The sequence below is a fragment of the Tachysurus fulvidraco genome, chromosome 5 (assembly GCF_022655615.1).
Source record: "Tachysurus fulvidraco isolate hzauxx_2018 chromosome 5, HZAU_PFXX_2.0, whole genome shotgun sequence".
Lineage (NCBI taxonomy): Eukaryota > Metazoa > Chordata > Actinopteri > Siluriformes > Bagridae > Tachysurus > Tachysurus fulvidraco.
Window position 1 is genome coordinate 18726038 of NC_062522.1, and position 21450 is coordinate 18747487.

The following is a 21450-nucleotide window of genomic DNA, read 5'->3' on the forward strand; positions in this document are numbered from 1 at the left end:
AAAGCTCTGTAGGAGTTCACATCATGGTTTATTTATGGACTACTGCTGAGAGAACAAATCAGAAAGTGTGTGAAAAGGTGATGAACTGCATCAGGTGAAGAGTGCATGTAGACAAAGCAGCACTCTTCCAAAAGGAATGGTCATTATGTATGCCAAAGAAGTGCATTAGTTTTTTGAAGAAAATAATTTCACAGTTTGACACAGGCTCTGGTGAATTCTAATAGCAATAATTATGCATGATCAGCCGTGGCATGTTTTGTGCTCAGGCGGTCAACCTTGCATGCAAGCACATTAAATAGTATTTCCATAAATGAGCTGTGTCAAGCGACTGACCTAAAGAGGGCAACTTATGGTCATAATGAAGAGCCAGGGCTTGTGGTGGTTATTTATTCAGCTATGTGTTTATTGAGTAATGAATAAGGAGAGACTCAGGAGAATGCCCACCTTTTTACCTGCTAGCCGGTAACTTTTCTGACATCCACAGGCTATTATCTCCCCTCATGCATCTAGTTAGATTCTCTTCTTTCCTCTAGAGTGTTTGAAAATGGGTCAGGATCTGCTCCTGTTTGCTTATGTATTCTCTGTACTGCATATACCTAATTTTAATTGCTTCCTGCAGTCGTCAGGTTTAAGATTGAAAGAATGAGGCGGGCTTCTGGACAGCAAGTGCTTTTAGAGAGCAGCTGATTATCATAGAAGCTTTTTGTTTTACGATTTGCCGTTGCTGCTCGTGTAAAGCTTCTAGCAGGAACTGAAAAGCTAATGTCTCTGAAATAACCTGGGCTTTTTATTTTTCATGTACTGTGCACTGTGCTATTTTAATTCTGGCCAGTTCAGATGCTGATGTTTGGACAAGCAGCCCTGTCAGAGAGAGAGAGAGAGAGAGTGTTCAGCTGAAGGAGTTCTCTGGAGGTTGCACTCCTTTTCTGTTTTCAGAGCTAAGGGAAATCAAACAAGAGCTCAGAGACAGATGATGCATTATATCATGATAATATCATGTTCCTTTTCTGAACAACAACTATATTCCCCAAGACAAGCAAGGGGGAGATTTAATCTTTGTCCTCACTACTAGACTCGTAGCAACTGATAAATTAAACATATGGTTCATTCAAGAGTCATTCTATCATTTGGAAAGAAAAGAAAATGCAATTTGTGTGTGTGTGTGTGTATTTATTTTTTGTTAAATTGAAATGAACTTAAAGCTTTTTCAAATGACATGTTTTCATTTTATTATACAGTTTTTTCTTTATACAGCACAATAAAGCACCCAAATCTAATGTTACACTTTAAAAATGAATAAAACGTGAAAAGAAAAGTAAAATACTTCTACAACATCTGTAAGGTACTTGCTTGATAAAACACTGCCAGATGTTTACCTTGTAGTTTGTCTTCAAACACATTTCTAATATAATAGAACTGTGTAGGTTTAAGGGGTTGAAGTTCTTTACATTGCAAATCCTGTTAATAAAAATTGCAAGGCAATTGTAGACCATTAATAAACAAATAGAACTGTTGGGTATTAAACGGGTGGACGGCGATGGTGGCTTAGTGGTTAGCATGTTCTCCTCCCGCCTCCGCCTTGTGTGTTTGGAGTTTGCATGTTCTCCCCATGCCTCGGGGGTTTCCTCCGGGTACTCCGGTTTCCTCCCCCGGTCCAAAGACATGCATGGTAGGTTGATTGGCATCTCTGGAAAATTGTAAGTAATGTGTGATTGTGTGAGTGAATGAGTGTGCGTCCAGGATGCCTCGATGCCCAATGACGCCTGAGACAGGCACAGGCTCCCCGTGACCCGAGGTAGTTCGGATAAGCGGTAGAAAATGAGTGAGTGAGAGTGAGTGAGAGTATTAAACGATTGTGTATTATTATGTCTGAAGATAAAAGGATATAAATAGTTATACATTGTAATGTGACAGCTAATATATAGAATTTACTTTCAGTCTATAGTTTGTGCAACTGGTTTGTACTTCAAAGTGAATGCACCAGTTAATATAACAATATCATTAAAGAAAAGAACAATGAGAGAATGTACTTTTCTCTTTCCATTATATTCAGGAAAATTGATAACCTCCTATTAAACATGTGACTTGTGGCAGATGGTCTTATCCAGAGAGACGTACAAAAGTGCTTTTAAGTCTCTATTGATGAATACATTAACACTGGTTCCCTAGGTTACAGACTTATCATCAACATAAAACTCTGTCCAGTTTTTTTCTTCAAAAAATACACATCAATCAAACAGGGGAAATATATGCTTGTTTACAGTAAGTGTATCAGGAAGAGGTGGGTCTTCACCCATTGTAGATAGCCAGTGACTCAGCAGTTCAGACATCTAGGAGAAGTTTATTCCACCACCTCTGTGCCAGAACAGAAAAGAGTCTTTCTCTATACTCACACTACCCTGAGAGATGCTAGGACCAGTCGAGCAAATGAATAATTTCAGGTTTTTAGTGAAAAATATGGGACATGAATGTAACACACATATAATAAATGGCAAAAAATATTTCAAGCATTAAATGTTAACATAATAAGATTAGGAATAATAAAAAAGGGAATGAGGTTTTCAAAGCACTGTAGGTAGGATTTTATTAACTTATTCAAGTTTTAATTATTTATCTGAAGCTTGCACATAGTTGTCTTCAAATAACTTTACTTTTCATACATATTTGTAAATGTAATATCAGTACGAAACAAATGTCATCCCAAACCCTTTTAATGATAGTCCACTTCTAATCTATCTAATTATTTTATTTATCTTCCTGCAGGCTGTGTTTAAAGACTTTTCTAGACTCTGCTACATGACACAGAGCTTAAATATGCATTGAAATATCTAGGGAGAATAATTTCTCTTGTAAGGCCAGTACAACATTGCTTTTATCATGAATTCACTCATCTGGTGTAAAAGCACTGCTTTTTTCTGAGGCTCTCGGAACCAGCTGTAGATCTGTGAGGAACCTCAGACTGTTTAAACTTCAGATGTAAGCGCTTTGATTCACTGAACACAGGTGCAGCAGCCTCACTGCTCCTGCGTTTCTGGAATGCTCACTTCTTTTTCTACCGCAGGACCATTAGCTTGCATTTGACCCTGCAAGTGGGAGAGGTGTTGAGTAGTTTGTGCTGCCATGCAGCAGTGTTCAGAGGCAAGAGAGTAGAGCAAGGTGACAAGAACCTGAAATCTTACTATCTTACTTGTCATCTGTAGGAGCACTGCAGTGTGACCAAGAACAACAGCAGCTCTGTTCTTTCTCTCTGTCTGTCTGTCTGTCTGTCCCTCTCCCCCTCACACACACACACACGCACACACACACACACACACACACACACACACACACACACACACACACACACACACACACACACACACACACACACACACACGCACGCACGCACGCACACACACACACACACACACACACACACACACACACACACACACACACACACACACAGCTACATTATTTACAATTGTACTAATCGACATATATCCTTAAATAAGTGCTTTTGTTGGAAATCTTTAGCTCTTAAAAACCATCTTCTTTGAACATAGACGTTTAAGCAATACACTTCCTATTGCAATTCATCTATGGCTCATTTTACCATAACAATTTCTTTAATATACTTAATGCTAATTTAGCTACATTTTTATATATTTGCTAATACTATGCCAAAAACCTTCACCTTATTACCTTTGTCCTTGTTGCTCATTTAAGAGTACAAAATTAAGCCTATGCCAGCAAAAAAACTTGTAGAAATAAGATTATTGCCTGTGTTGGGCTAATGCATTTAGGGCTAAATACTAAATCAAAGAAGTGTCTGTTTCCTGTGTCCGGCCTTGAACATCCTCACAATTCAGCCACCGTAGAGCTCTTTCTTCTTTATGCAGTCATTTTGGCAACTCTCTAATCAGATGTGCTTTGATAGACATGCTTGCCTGAACGTGCAACATCAGCATTTAAATTAAGACATCAACTCTGACACTAGGTGATAATATCTTTACGAGTAAAAAGATTAGAGCACACATCCAAGAGCTGACATGTCTCTGGGAAATGAGGGTCTTCTGGTTATAATTGCTATTGCATTTTGCAACATTGATTTTCTCATAGCTCATCAGCCTGATGACAAAAAAAAAAAAAAAAAAAAAAAAAAGAAACAAAGCAGAAGTAGCTAAATATGCAGTGCATTCAGCCCTGTTGCTTTTTAGTATACACATGAAATTACAGCACAGAGGTTACTAATAAAATTATGCTTCCTGCAGTGATAGTAATGACAGTGTTGATGATGATTAGGGAAATGACCTGCAGCTTTTTGCAGTGCATTGGGCAGATTTTCAACCTCATGGGGCTGTGACATTTGATTCTAAACCTTACATATGGCCATGCTTTAATCATGATTGACCCATACCTGTGTGGCAAAATTGCTATGTTTTGTGAATGAACAAATGTTTCCTAGCAATTTTACTATTTTGTGAAGCAGCAGTTAACGCTTTTAATTGAGGATTTGGTGTAAAACACATAAGAACTAACAAAAACAGAAGTAAATAATTTAGGGAAGAAAAAAAAAAAGAAACCGTTTAATTTAATCCGCTGTAGTTAAGTAAATGCTTGAGTTTGTGGTTCATGGCTGCATAAAGTAAAGTAAACAGATGTCTTCAGACGTGATCTGCAATCAATCCAGTTTCAATGACCGCCAATTAGTCCTTTTTATACTTGACATCTGTGACAAGCTTCCGAAAGTCGTGTTAGACAATAAAACTTTGTAATGTCTCATAAATATAGTCAGTCTTGATTGTACAGATTAATTATGCAGTATTATATGTTATGGGAAGGAGGCATGCTAAAGGAGACTCTAGGCAATTTTTTTGCTGGGAAACTGGGGAATATTGTGGATGTGGATGTAACTTTGACACATACCACCTACCTAAACAGTGTTGCAGAAAATATACACCATTTCAGGGTAAGAGTATTCCCTAGTGGGAGTCTCCACATTACACGGTATAATAATCCGCTGCCACACTGCAAAAATTGGGCAGAAATGAATAAAGAACGATATCAAAGTGCTGACAAGGTGTTGATTTGACCACCAAATTCCCCAGATCTCAATCTGATCGAACAATTGTGGGATGTCCTGGACAAAGAAGTCAGATCCATAGAGGCCAGCCTGCAACTTACAGAACTTAAAGCATCCGCTGCTAATATTTTGGTGTCAGGTACAGCTGCACACCTTCAGATTTTTTGTGTAAGCTTGATTGCCCTACGCAATATTAAGCAGGTAGTTTTCATGTTATGGTTGGTTGGTGCTTGGCAGGCCCCAATCCCTTACTTTAACTTTATAAACTTAGTTATGCTGTTGAAGGCATTTTGCATGGACTGCGTTCTCTGACCCAGCAGTATAGCCATCAAAATTTGGCCCTTGTTACAGTCACTCAGATCCTTATACATTCACATTTTTCTTGCTTCCTTCACATCAGTTTCAAGAACTGACAGTTTACTTGCTACCTGATATATCTCACCTCTTGACAGGTGCCACTCTAATGAAATAATCAATGCTTTTCACTTCACATTCTGGTGTGTGTTTTTGTGTGTGCACGTGTGTAAAAATCCATACTTGGATGCTACTCGACCTCTAGTTCAGTTTTGTTATCATTTATTTATTTATTTATTTATTTATTTATTTATTTATTTATTTATTTATTTTAAATGAACAATACTTTCTTCATTAACTGTACTGTAGAGAAACATGCCTCTAAAACAGGCGTGTCCAGTATTATCCACAAAGGACCGGTGTGTATGCAGGTCCCAGATCCCACCTGTTTAATCAGTTGATCTTAACTTTCAATAGACTCAATAGGCTTTTGCTGGATTAAAATAAAAATTTATTGTTACTATTTTGTATTGTTTTAATTTAATCTAAACATTTGCCAATGACTTCTGTGCTGGTCCCAAGCCCTGATAAATAGAAAGGGTTGCGTTAGGAAGAGCATCCGGTGTTAAAAGTGCCAAATTTAAACATGCAAGTCGTCAATGTGAATTCCATACCAGATCATTTGAGACCCGGGTTAACAAGGAGTGTCACCGGTGCTGGTGACCTACAGGGTGCCAGCAGAAATTGGGCTACTGTTGGTCGAGGAAGTAGAGGAGAGAGAAGAGGAAAGGCAGGAGTATAGATCTGAGAATAGGGATTCTTATGGACCTGCAGAGGAGAAAGAGGGGTTATATTGAAAGAAATAGAAGAATATTGCATTGTTTTAGTTTAATTTAATTTGCATAATTTACTTAAAATGTACAAATCTGGCTTTCCTCAATGCTCTAACGGTAATCACAAAAAGGCTTTGCTCTTTATAATTTATCAATCAATTTTTTTTCTTATTATTATAATGCAGCAATTACATAACCAGGACTTAATTGAACCTTAATTCTATTAGAGTCAAATCACATCTGACTGATGTGATTTGTCTACAATACAATTGTATGAAATGTCTACATTTAACAGGAAAATACATCAAATAAACAGTCTAGGGATTCTTCTTACCTACAGTAATGTGAAGTTCACAGTACATTATACTGTATAAAATCTTTTTTATATTCATCATGGGGGATATTAAAGAGATTTTACACAAAAGAGACAGATGGTTGTTAACCTGCGTGAAACTAAAAATAAAATTAAAAATAACATTAGTCACAACCAGAGCCATAATAACAAAGTTGCAGAAGTTTGGAACATTGTGTATAACTGGCACATACCAACATACCATCCTCCGTCTCCCACACACTGTGAGGAGGAAGGTGAGGGAGGCAAAGAAGAACCCAAAGATCACAGTTTCAGAATTTCACAGTTTTTTGTCATGTTTTAAATTCGACTATTATATACCACTTCTATAACAACAGCTTGGAGGGGCTGAAGCCTTTCCTGAGGACATCTAAAAAACATAGCACCTGAAATAATAATTATTTACAAAGTAATATTCTATATTGATAAACTATTAAAAAGAAGTTGAAAAGAAATTGAAAAGAAATGTATACATGTGATTATTATCGTTGATCGATTTACCAAAAATAATCATACTTAACAGTGTTAAATGTTTTGTTGCTTAAAAAATATGTTTAAGTTTGGGAACACTTGTTCACCTACTCATTTATGCAAATATCTAATCAGCTTTGAGTAATGTTTACATCAATCATCAGAATAGTCACAAATTTTGATGTCAGTGATATTGACCATGACATGATTGTTGGGGTTGTTTGAATATTTTAGTTTTTTCTATTGTTTTTTCTATTTCTCATTTTCGTTTCAGGATGGCGGTAGTCTTTGAATTAACTCTGTATAACTAAATATAGGATATAATAATATAGAATCTTCAAATTTTAAACTATGTCTCTCTGTCCTTTAAGTCCATCTCTTTGTGAGCTGGTCTAGACTGACAGTTCAGTAAACCAGCCATCTGTTTGTTGTTCTGACCTTTCATGTTTGGGTCACAAATGTTTTGTGTGATATTTGCTCCAACTGATGAGGGAGCCTGAGAGAACCCAGCCTCAAACAATACAGCCTGACATGCTCTCTCATTCCCAAAGCTAATTTCGGTTGTATGTGGAGATCCAAAGTCGATACCTTTTTGGCTAGCCTGTGAAAAAGAAAACCATTTCATTAAATGTCATGGATTCATGATAATGGTTCAGCTTTTTAGAAATCCAGTCTATCTTGACCTGTATGAGTTTAATCAAAGGTGTTAGATACAAGCTCAGCAGAATTTCTAATTATTTCAACGAGACATTTGACTTTTTGTAACACTTTACCACAAGGTCTACAAATAAATAAAATATCAACTTTAATGAGGTATTAATCTTATTCATAGCACATCAAGAAATAATCAAGCAAACACATTGACAGCTGACAAAGGTATCTATGATTAATAATGGTAATAGTTAAGTATTAGTGGTCAGTTGGTAATTAATATCATGACGTTCAGCATTAATTAAGATTCCTGTGAAATCAAACCACTTCATTGTTGTGATGTTATAGAACTGTGTACAATGTTGTTATTACAAGCCGTTGATTCATTCAAACACAGTAAAGCATGTGGCATAGGCTAATAAAAGTAGTCGCTAAAGACTAACTTAGGGTTGAGTATATACATGATTTAAGAATGGTATTACCACAACAGGACAGTGGAATATTTATTTTTTCAATCTTCCACTTTCTGAACACAGATTTTTTATTTTTTATTCATTCTGAGATGCTTTTCTGCCCACCACAGTTGTTAAAAGTGGTTAGCTTGAACCACACTGACTATTCTCCTCTGACCTCGCTTAACAACAAAACATTTCTGCTGCCAGAACTATTGCTTACTCAATGTTTCTTTGGACCATTATGAATAAATTCTTAAGAATGTAGTGCATGAAAATCCCAGGAGATCAGAAGTTTTTAAAATACTCAAACCAACCTGTCCAACAAGCATTCCACACTCATCATACCCACAAATTCCTTATCCTGATGTTTAATCTGAACATTATCTGATGTTCTAAACCAGCATCTGCATGATTTTATGCATTTCACTGCTACCACATGATTGGCTGATTAGATTATTATTAGTGTTTATTTTAGACTCAGGTTTACTGGGAAATAAACTTTCAGTCCAATTTGCCAAACTTACAGGTACTTTAAGGTTGCCTATAATGTGGCTTAATCTAGCTTGTTTCCATACACACTCTTCCTAAGGCAAATGATCTTTATTAATTCTACCAGTCATGGTGTTAATTAACAGAATGAGAGCTGATAATGTGTACTCTTTAATATTTTCCTTAAGACTGGAGACTGTATTAATAGCCATATGAATGCATTGTATTAATAGGAGTATTTATGTATTGCTTAATTGGCCATCTAGGGTACAATGTTATTTTTGTTTTAATGTAAGGGGATTTTATTCTTATAATAAAGCAAGCTATTTTACATTGCTGATCGGAGCGGGTGTTATGATTCAGCCCGGACTTTGGCCACGTGCACTTGTTTGTTTACGTTTCTCGTCACGTGTCTGCCCCGCCTTCGTCTGCTCCTCCCTGTCACCACACCTGCTCCTCATTGTCAGCATTGTTGTGTGTATAAATGTGAGCCGCGTTGCCGATGGCAGCGTGGAATCTACTGTTGTCTTTGTCCTGTCTCTAGTCCGTGTCGTGTTTGGTGTTTCTCTGTTATTAAACCCTGTTTTTTTTTTTTTTTTGCTATCCTGCGTCTGGGTCCGCATCCTGCCCCGCAGGACAGAAGGTGGTAACGCGGCGCACATTTAAACACACGACAATGATGACAATGAGGAGCAGGTGTGGTGACAGGGAGGAGCAGACGAAGGCGGGGAACGTAAACAAACAAGTGCACGTGGCCAAAGTCCGGGCTGAATCATAACAGCGGGAGAGTAAAAAAAAAAAATGTAGGAGGAACAAGAAAAATATGGTGTTTCGCATTCCACATATATTGTAGCTAGCTAGGTTTTTCATTGCAGTTTAACTTTCAATATAAGTTAAAAAACAACAACAACAAACAAACAAAAAACATAACCTTGTGTAATGTTGGCTAATGTTATTTTAATAGTACCCATTATTATCAGCAATGACCACAGGTTGTTCACACTGGACATTTCTTTGCACAATCTTCTCAAGTCAAGTCAAGTCAAGAAGATTTTTTTTTGTCATTTTAAACATATATAGCTGACGGAGTACACAATAAAATGAGATAGAACCATGGTGCTACATAGAACAGACAGAGCTAAGGACTTAGTAAGTTAGTCCTTGCCACATAAATTGCATCTGTGCAACCTTATTCTGTTGATAATGTAAGTTTTAATCCAGGTACATTCCTCCAGACTGTGTTTATGCCCTGTTAATAATGATGCATTGATCATAGATGCTTGTGCATAAACAATAGATAGATAGATAGATAGATAGATAGATAGATAGATAGATAGATAGATAGATAGATAGATAGATAGATAGATAGATAGATAGATAGATAGATAGATAGATAAAAGCAGATTGAAATTGCAAACTGTTTTTTTTTTCTTTATTTATATTTATGAAATTGCAAACTGGGTTTTATAATTATTTATATATATATTTTTTTAAATTTTAATTTAAAAATATCTTGATGCATACCATTCATACTTCACTTCAACCTGCCAATGTTTAAACCAAATCTACACATTCTTGCTTATCATGCTTTTAAGCTTTTGTTTTAACCAAGATAACATCTCTTTAAATAACCTTAAATATTTTATATGTTAAATTAGCTAATTTATCTATTCCAATCCTGCCACATATGGCACCTTCTCTTTAGATTGCACACACTGCATGCCTGCAAAGAAAGTATGACCTCAGCCCTTTCACTCACTTTGCATTGATGAACCTGATGTAGCACTGAAAGTAAAGGGCCAAATTACTTCCCTTCTTCAAAGGAGTATGTCAGCTTCAGTGTACTCCTCTATCACTTCATCAGCTCTTACAGTGGCGCCGACTCTGTTATCTGTTTACTAAAAGAGGCAGGGGAGAGAGTTCCTTTAAGATCAATTACAGCTCAAGCTGACTGAATGGTGTCAACCCATCATTCTAGAGGACACTAAGAAAAGGAGATGTCTAAAACGACAGGTACTGTAGTGTTGATAGATGTGGGTGATAAATAAGGCAGCATATCTGCAACATATCCACAGTTACTGTTATGTCACAGTTTTCAGACTATTTTTTATTTGCATATATAAGCAGAAGGAGCTTTATTTGCTCATATACAATGAATTGCACTGTAAAAGTAAATAATGATCAAATTACTCCTATTTATTATTGTCATATCTAAAAGACCCTAGAGCAGTGGTGCATTCTCAGCACAGCCTACATGAGATGTATGATAAGATATGAGGAACAATAATATTCACATTAGCAAAGATTCATGATCCTGTTACAGAGGCAAGGTTCCCTTTAGCAACCAATAGAGCCATGGAAGAAATGCAGTGCAATCTCATCTCATTAGTCCAAAATAAGAATGTGGATATGCTGTAATCTGAAATGAATAATGGTAATCGTATCATTCTAGGCTTATTATGGTAGCCATTACCAGATCAGAAGGCCAAGCCTTGAGGCGTTGGTTAACCCATCCCTGTATAGTTATTTAACAGATCTGCACAACTTAGTAAAATATAACAATTCTTAACCAACCATCTAATTTTGCAACTTTTAGAGTTTTACTTGCTAAATTTTTAAGTCAGTTGTGTTTTATATTATATATGCTCTGACTTCAGTTTAGTCAAAATAAAGCTTAACTCTTTTTCTGTCTATTAAACAGTTCAGATGACATTCCCGCTCTATACTTCATCCTCTCATAGTTGGTATCAAACAGCACTGCTTCCTATACTGCTTACAGAACTGTATCAGTCTAAGACATTTATTGTATAGCAGTTAGAGTTTTACAGTGAAAGTGCCTAGAGGTCACTAATGGGGTGCATCCGAGCTCTATATTGGGTCCAGAATTGTTCACCTTGTACATTATTGAAACTAGATTCCTTACTGCTGATTGCATTTTTATGCTAATCGTAGACTCTTTGACACTTTTTGTTTAAAATAGGCCAAGTGTTAGCAGCAAAATGCTTTTAACACCATCCAAATTTTATATAAATACAGATAAAAAAAATTATGTAACAAGCAAATTCAGATCTTGTCGTTTACAAGATATATTACTTTCAAAGTAAAGTACATATAAAGTTTTATTTTTATTATAATTAACTATTTTAATCACTTTTTATTTTAAGTTTTATAATTTTTTCAGTAATGCATCTTTAAAGTATCTTTAAAAGAATATGAAAAAAAAGATAGCTGCTTACGCATGTTACCTTTGGAGGTTATGTTACCTGCTGCTAGCTTCTAATTCATATAGCCACTGCTGTGAAATCGTTGTTTTCTCATAAATCACAGCTACAGTGGCTGTGTGCAAAAAATAAAATAAATAAACAAGACTGAAATTAAAATGGGATTCATGTGGTTTGTTAAATGCTTCCCAATTATCTTAAATATCCATTTTATTTGAGATAATTAGACAGCTAGCAAAGTACACATAGCTAAATAATGCTTACATGCACAGAATATCCAGATACATTATTCACTTTCAGAAGTCAAAATTCCCGTCACCTAGTCATATACACTCTATTCAAGCCTGGAATTAAAATTTCCAGTCAGTCAGATAGCATTTTAATCAATTCCAATGTTCAAATTTCCTCTTCCTTGCAGAATGCAAGTTGCCTGATACTGAGTCTTACCGGTCTCTGTACAAACGTGCAGTTGAATAGATTTTAGCGAATTATTCTATGATGTTTGCTTTGTGACATAGACCATACTAGAAGTCATTAGAAGATGATACATTGTGGCCATGAAGGTATGCACATAGTTAACAACACTAAAAATCTATTCAAGTGATGACTGATTGCATAAAATATTTCCTCACAAGGCTGAGTTAGTTCATGCTGTTGGTGCCATATTTTGACCTTATCATTGGTGAGCCCTAACAAGACACACACACACACACACACACACACACACACACACACACACACACACACACACACACACACACACACACACACACACACACACACACACACACACACAGATAAGCCATAACTGACAAATGACATGGTTTTATATAGTCTAGCAATTTAAAAATATCTTTCTATAAATGGTAAAATGTGTCCTGAGAATTATATTGGGATTTCTAAAGTAAAATCAAATAGGGGGAAAATAAAACTTGATAATTGTGACTGACAGTGTGCGATACCAGCCACTAATAATTTACAACCATTGACACCTCTGATGTCAAGTGTTGATAGGTGAATTTCTATTTCTGTTATTAATGAAAGATTTAATAATATCACACACACTTGCATGGGATGCACTTTACTTAGCTCTTTCATTATTTACCAACCCAGTGACAAAAAAGATCCGCAGAAAGTATGTGCTAAAAAAAGGGCCTGTAAATAAGCCTATTGTCTTTATTGTATTAAATCTGTGAAAATGAATTCTTAGGTTACCAGTGTAGCTCTTCTACTCTGGAGCTGAATAAATTGCTATATGTTTTCTTCGGTTTGGTACTGAATTATTTTTTTATTTCTATACAAAGCAATATGTAGGTAAGAGAGAATAACAACTACTTATGACAAATACCTTCAAATAAAATGAAAAACCAGATGAAAATAGGGCTCAGCAAAAATAACATGAAAAATACATCACTTGAAAGAATAAAAAGCAGTGTATGAAATGGGCACAGGGGGAATTTAGCACACATATACATTATGTATGCATGTACAAGGAAAGACTCAGAGCTCAGAGTGTTGATTTCACTAGGCAGAATCCATGGCAGCCTCCAATTGGCTCCTCCATTATGCTTACTAGACAAACTCTAAGTGTCTGATAAGAAGAAAATTTCTCTGGTTCAATGCCCATAAACCACACTCTTTTTAGTGCTTGTTTGTTCTTACTTAAAAGCTCATTCTCATCCTCTGTGGCAGCATATGCTGAATCAAGCAAATTTGGGTAAACAGTAGCACTAACTCCGAGACCCCAACTGCTTGGCAATGTTTGCTGTGGGAGTTTAAAGGCTCTCTACAGTCTACCTAACCATGTGCTCATCAGTAAGACAGAACTCAGCATTATTTTGCCACCTATTCGGAATTTTCTCTGAGAAGAGTCTAAATTAGGTGTAATATAACAGTAAGAGGAAGCATTATACTTAAATATCTTTTCAAGCACTACTTATTGTTGATTTGGAATGCTTATTATTTTCTGGACTTCTGTTGTGGCCATTTGATCATGTGGTAAGTGATGGGTTGCTTTTGTACTGTAAAATGAAGTGGAGGTGGCATACAATCCATGATCACACACTCAGCTGCAGAGACTGCTGCATGCATAGCAGCAAGTATACTGGTATAATTCAGTCACTGTAGGGTTTCCAACACTTATGGAGGCTATATGGCTATGTAGCAAAATCTTAGCATGCTCAAACACACACACACACACACACACACACACACACACACACACACATATATATATATATATATATATATATATATATATATATATATATATATATATATATATATATATATATATATAGTATATAATGCGGTGTTCAATAGCCCACTGAGGAAAACCAAACTGTAGTTCTACCTTTAAATTTGATCATCTCTATTTTGCTATTATAATGCAAGTGCAATACATATTAGATGCAAATACAACTAACATTTTGAGAAATGCTTAAATAGCTATTAATTCAATTTTAAATGACTCTGACTGAAATGAATGCATTGGAAATCCTAACGATTTATTCTCCAAGCTGAGAAACAGAGCACTTTTTATGTAATACTGTTATCTTACTGTTAGCTGAGAAGGTGTCAACCTAGATTTGTTTCAAATGGGCTCTGTCAAGAATACAGACTCAGAAGAGTGAATGCAAGTGCAGGTCAGTTAGACAGGAACAGATCACAAAAATAGGAACAGTTCCAGTGAGTAATGCAAAAACTGGTGAACTACTTTGCAAAGAACAAAATGAAACAAAGGTGCTTTTAACCAGAGCTAAACCCAGGAGAAAAATAGTTACTGGGAAGTGCAGGTGGTTGCTGGGAACGTGAGTTTGGAATGGCCTATAAACATGAAGTGGAGAACTGTGATAAACTTGGGAAACAGATTCTGTGACGTTCGCAGATGTGACAGGTTTATTACAAAAATCTATGACTACAAATAAGAAACCTTAGGGAACTGTTCATGATACATGTTACACAAGTACTTTATATAGCTCGATATCATGTCAGAGCCTTAGAAATGCCTTTATAATCCTTTCCACACTGATATGATTTAAAAACTTACCTTGTCATCTATTCTGTGAATTCTTTTGAACATCATAGTGTGCTGCTAGTTTAGACCTTTTTAGATCACTACACATTGCTGGAAAGGTTCTGTTTAAGTCATGTTTAGATTCAACAGTGATGGGAGTAACCTCAGTGTGTCTAGGTTAACTGAGCACAATAATCGGTTGCATTTGGTTAATTGGTTTATTAACTAAGGGGTCACTTACTTTTTCCACATAGGACCAGTTGGTGTTGGATATATTTATTCCTTCAATAGATTTTGTGTTTTTTTTCCTTTGATAAATGTTGTGTTTACAAAGGCTGTCTTATAAAAAATTTATTTTAACTTCAAACACACATTTAGTAGTATTTATACTACTAATATTAATTTTACCACCAATTATTAATGCAAATGATGATAAGGACTAAACATGTTTAAAAACACTGTTCTGTGTTCTATCATCTGTACCAGTAAGTTTAATAAGTGGCAGACCAACGGCAAAAAATGTTGGCCATGTGTAAACAATTCAAATTTCAAAATTTTATATGAACATCCAAGGGTGGCACAAAGTTTTTAAAAAATAGGAAAGTGGGCATAATGGTGAATGGAAAATATCTAATAATAATAATAATGATAATAATAATAATAATAATAATAATAATAATAATAATAATAATAATAATAATAATAATAGCAGGAATAAAATAGATGTGGAAAACCTTTAATTGTTGAGAATGTTACTAAAGTCACACTACAAAATAAATTCATTTATATGCTGGTTTACTGCTTTCTCCTAAGTAGTTTAAGATTCCTAAGATTTTGAAAAATGGTTTCTTCTGTTCTTGCACTTTCTTAGAGGTCTTCATTATAAACCTGCTTATATAAAAAGTAGATTTGCTTGCACTGGAAAAGCCTTTGAAAGCCACCTCTAATGCTTTGTAGTAGCCTTGTATGAGTGTTTTGCTGATGCTGTGCATTATATTAATAGAACAGGAGGTGAGGAGAATGCAGTTATGGAGCAGAGAAATGAAGTAGGCAGTGTAAGCTAAGTAGCAAATATGTAAATGAAAAAATTGCTCATTTTCTTGTGCCTCATGGAGGCTAATAAAGGTGGAAGAAAAGGTACTAAGAGCGGGTGCTTTTGTTATTTTCTATTGAATGAAGGTGATAGACGTTCTTGCGTGTAATGGTTAAAATTGGCATGATATCATAGCTTAGACCGGCATAATCTAAAGCTTAAATAAACGATGAAATTCAAATGAGTAAAATGATGAGAATCCTACAGTATGGCTAGAGGTAAAACAATTCATTTATTGAGTCATGTTTATGCATTATGATGGTGTTGTGTAGGCCTGGAAGTGCATAAAGGCCATGCGAATTTCATGACTAATTTAACACCCTTGCTTATTCTCAGCTAAAATTCCATGCAAGTCAGGAATGAAAGGAACGGGGCTTTCTGTTGGAGACAAAAAGCTGCACACAATATTTAAATGTGTTTCTGAAAATAATCAGTGCATGACATCAGTTTAATTTGTTCATTTATAGAGATTTTGATGAGACGGTCATTTACTTCAAACTTCTTATCCCTGCTATGAATCTATGAAAATATACAGTAAATATCCAGAGGAATATTGTTGGCTGTTGGGACACAGTTTCTTTTACAGCCTAACAGATAATAAAATTCTTTCATTAATATTATACTTCCTTTTAACGATAAGCATATGATCTTTTAATGATCTTGTGGACATTCTCGTGCAAAACAATCTGCTTGGTTGTTTATGGTGAAATACTGTGTTATGGTAAAGTTAGCTGACTGTAATAATTTACTACTTACTACAATTTAATATTAATCAACTTAAAGCTTTTTACAGTGTTAACATTTCTATCTAATTTATTTATCTCATTTTTAATTCGGTTTTTCTTTGCATAGCACTTTATATTACGTATCCATTGACATTGTCACAAAGCAGTTCTACAAGAATATAGATGTAGATTTATATTTAGAAGCGTAACGAGCCAGACAGAGATGACCTGACAATGAAAGCTTGAGAGGAATCAGATTTAAAAGAGAACCCACCCTCTTCTGGGTGACATCAGATAGTGGTCTTATAAATAATTACTATTCCAGAGATGTGTACTATACTGGACATAAACTGTTTCTGGGGGTGTAATATGGGTATCAATAAAGGACCATCAACAGCAGCTGAGAGTGAGTTTTATACAAGGTGTATGCAAATCAATTTATTAGGTTTTTTTTTGTATATCTGCAGCCTAATCTCATTTCAGGCCATGATATAAAAAGTAGGATGAAGAGTTATGCCCTTAAAAAAAGTGAATTTAACTTTGACTTTAGGGAGCTACACAATCCATAAAGAAAATGAAATTCATTCTCTAAAATAAGCTAACCATAAGAGAAAACAAGGTAAATAAAATAAAAATTCCCTGATTCTACTAGACATTAAACTATAATATTATATTTGATATAAATGGAAGACTTTTGCCCTTCACCGAACTCCAAGCTTAGGATAACTTCAGTAAAGACTTGTTCATATTCACTAGGTAACTGTTTACAAGTATTGCTGCCAAGGAGAACAATAATCCTACATGAGCTAGACACAAACATTAGCACAGCCTGAGGCAAAGCGAGGCCAGGTCTTGCCTGGCTTGGTCTAAGCTGGTCTGGGAACCTGGGACTGAAGCAGAAGTCCTGCGTGTTTGATGGGAGAGAAACAGACACACCACACACACACACACACACACACACACACACACACACACACACACACACACACACACACACACACACACACACACTCACACACACAAACACACACAGAACTAGTCATTGAATAAGATGCAAAACTAGTCACTGAATAAGATGAATATTCTCTTCTAAAGCTGCTTTGTGACACTGTCCGTTGTCCAAGCACTATACACATTTAATTTATTTAATTTGAAACACAGTACTATTGACTGTGTAAAATGTGCTTTTTTTGGTGGCATTTCTGTTTTTTTTTCTCAGGCAGACCAAGTGTGTTGAAAATCCCTTTTACAGGAACAGCGGTATGATGGAGAATGCTCACAGTTGATGAAACTGCAAGCAATTTTCCACAGATCGCCCACTTTTATCTCTTTTCCATTTGTTTTCCCCATTCATATTCTCAGAACGACTTCTACTGCTTTAGATTTAAAGCTCAGGCATTCAAACATGCTATGAAGCTCTAGACCTTTGCCTATTTTAGCATTCAGGTCATGCCTACGCTGCTTATGTACAGTGTGTGTGTGTGTGTGTGTGTGTGTGTGTGTGTGTGTGTGTGTGTGTGTGTGTGTGTGTGTGTGTGTGTGTTTGTGTGTGCGTGTGTGTGTGTGTGTGTGTGTGTGTGTGTGTGTGTGTGTGTGTGTGTGTGTGTGTGTGTGTGTGTGTGCGCATGTGTGTGTGTATTTCGCTGTCATTTGTTCAATTCCTTCATCCAATTAAGCTTCTTTATTCTTTGGCATTTTAAATAACTCTAATTACAGTAAAAATAATTTTTATTCTCTATGCTGCTTTTGAGACTTAAAGTAAGTCTAGTCGTCACTTTAAGTGAAATTCCACTGAAAAATATTAATGATTGGTAATTTATTTTAATGCATTGTGGTTTGACTCTTAATATTAATTTGACAGAATTCAATAGCATTCTAAACGAACTATATGGAAAGTAGGAAGCACATTCAATACTAAGTACAAGTCTTAGGCACGAGTAATAAAATGATGAAAATCAGAAGCACCTTCAAAAAATGATGCAATTAAATGTCCAAGAGAATTAAACAGCACTAAACTAAACAAAGTCAATATTTGGCATGACAAACCTATGTCTATAAAAGTGCAACAATCTCAGATACTGTACATTTTGTGCAGCTTTATTAGCAACTTGATGGGTAAAGAAATTTCTGAGCATCTTGGGTAATTTGCCATAGTTCCTTGAGTTTGACAGTCACACATGCTTTAGTTGTTTGTTTTTATGAAACATATTTTCCTATGTTCTCTGAAAAGTGGTCTATTATATAATCGATAACCTTTTTTCACACAATTACGCACTTTCATACCTTCTGACATACACTTTTCTGTAACATTTCATTTTGGTTGGAAAAGTGATGTGGAAAACTAGAATACTTTTATTATTATTAGTACTAATATAAGTATCGGTCTTAGGGTGCTGTTGCAAAATACTGTATATTATAAGATTTAATAATTAAAAAATAAGCTACAAATAATGACAAATAAAGCAGAAATAATGACATCTTTAAATAATGTGTTGTGTCAGCATAATCAGAGCATTCTTCCAGTAGTGCTGACATGTAATCAGGCTAATTTTACTGTTTGTATCACAGTGTTTATAATATTCGGACCCTATTAGTACACCTAATTAGGGTTGTCAGTCATTCTCTGTGTTGGCATGGCAATACGTAAGTCTTTATCCAGCTTTAGCATCTTCTGGATCTATTTTCTTCGATGGAGCAAAAATAAAGAAAACATGTGGCCAGATTCTGTCTGAAATGTCAGTTACTTGATGATAAATTTGTTTCTAGTGCTGTTGTATGAAAGCAATATCACACTCACATGTGTGCTGTTGTTCTATATGTCAGCAAGGCTATGATTTGGCTGCAGGTAACTCTTTTGCTTGTGCAGTGCTGCTTGTCTGTTAAAAAAAAGGAAGACTTTTAAATGTGCTGTAATTTATGGAATCCCAGCACACAGCATAGCAGCGGGTTATCTCTATGTAGCTTCTTCATTCAAAACATTTCAGAGATACACTATATGAGAGCTAACACTCTTTTCATCCTTAGAACCGATAGCAACCTTTTTAAATTGTAGATGCACAAAAAGGGAGGAAATGTGTGAGAGAAAGACAAAAAAAGTGACAGTTTTCACCAAGATGCTGTGAATTCACAACCGATATGTCTCGTTCATTTTGAGCAGTTTGTCACTACCTTACTGCTTTCTTTCTTTTTGTAGAAAGTAGCCCATTGGTGGACAAAGCACCGTGGGCCCCAGGGACCACTGTTCATCTCCTTTGGAAAAATATCCTTTTGGACTGCAAATCTAGTGGAACAGAAGGATCTATGATTTATGGCTATCCTTTAAGCCCAGCTAGAGGTGTCTACATGGAGGGAAACAGAGAGGAGTGGCAGAACTGGTGATACTATACAACTGACTACTTCACAAATCTCAAACGCTTCTTCTGGGACTCCTACAGACGCATTCTATAAAGCACACGACAGTTTTGATTAAAAAAGGAGAGAAGTGAGTAAATACAAGGCTGCTGAAATGTATCCTTCCTTGCTTGTCGTTGGTGGGATGACCATCCATCTTGGTTTGTGTTTGTTGATTTTTCTCAATTTCTTCCTGCTCACATTGGAAGCAAGACCCAAGGGCCCCGGCCATACACACTTAAACTCGATCCGCATTGATGGAGACATCTCCCTGGGAGGCCTGTTTCCAGTTCATGCACGAGGTCACAATGGAAAGCCTTGTGGGGAGCTGAAGAAGGAGAAGGGCATCCATCGCTTGGAAGCTATGCTTTTTGCTCTGGACCGCATCAACAATGACCATGAGCTTCTCCCTAATATCACCCTGGGGGCCCGTATTCTTGACACCTGTTCACGAGACACACATGCTCTGGAGCAGTCGCTCACTTTCGTCCAAGCGCTCATAGAAAAGGATGGAACAGATGTGAAATGTCAGGGTGGGGGCTCACCCATAATCACCAAGCCAGAGAGAGTTGTGGGAGTGATTGGGGCTTCCTCTAGCTCTGTGTCCATCATGGTGGCTAACATCCTCCGCCTGTTTAAGGTAAGCAACATGTTGAAGCTTTGTTTTATTCCTTCTTCAGCTGATTTGTGCCAAATGAGATCTCATGATGTTTGCTTCATAATTATAGTGTTTATGTAATCATTAGACTCTCTGAATGGGTTCTGATCCCTGTTCTGATTATTTAACTGTTTTCATCAGAAGCCAAAAAGGAATTCCTGCCTGTTTTGAGGTGCCCCTGTTTAGCATTGAATTTATTGTTAACTTCATACTCCACAGTGGTGGTTAATGGCTCCTATAAATGTAGACACTCAAGGCTTTAATGATTTGCAATTTTTCTTAAGTATTTTTTTTCCAGCCTAAAAGTTTTAACAATTGCAATTTTATCATGACAGTTGTATAGAGTGTTTTACTACCAAAAAGCTTTAGTTTTTCTGTCTGTTTTTATATCCGTACCAGTGTTATTGGTTATTCCCCAGCAGGGGACTTACACCCCTCTATTTTCTCATTGCCTGCTCACCTGTAGCTAAACACAGAATCATGTTACTCTCCACACTGAAACAAAACAGTGTCCTGATTAAACAGAATTGTGGTGCTAAAATAACCCATTTAATAAATTAATCCAGTACATCAGTGGCATCAGATGTTTTTGTGATTGTTGCATCCAAAATCACTTGATTTTGCTTGATTTACTTAAACTGGCTAAATTGTAAGCACATATATAATTACTTCCTATGAGAGTTGCACTCAAAGCAAAGTGGGTGTTTGGCAATTTGTAGAATAGAACACCAATGTAC

The 21450-nt window shown here is 36.0% G+C and overlaps 1 protein-coding gene across 2 annotated transcripts in view; it reads left to right on the top strand.

The window, feature by feature from the left end:
• The window catches only part of grm4 (glutamate receptor, metabotropic 4), a 153922-nt gene that overhangs the window by 40411 nt on the left and 92061 nt on the right, over window positions 1-21450 (top strand). For both annotated transcript variants that reach the window (XM_027146303.2, XM_027146304.2), the window contains exon 2: window positions 19859-20695. In XM_027146303.2, the coding sequence (XP_027002104.1) occupies window positions 20171-20695 (525 nt within the window). In that variant the 5' untranslated portion in view covers window positions 19859-20170. The remainder of the gene's footprint in view (window positions 1-19858; window positions 20696-21450) is intronic.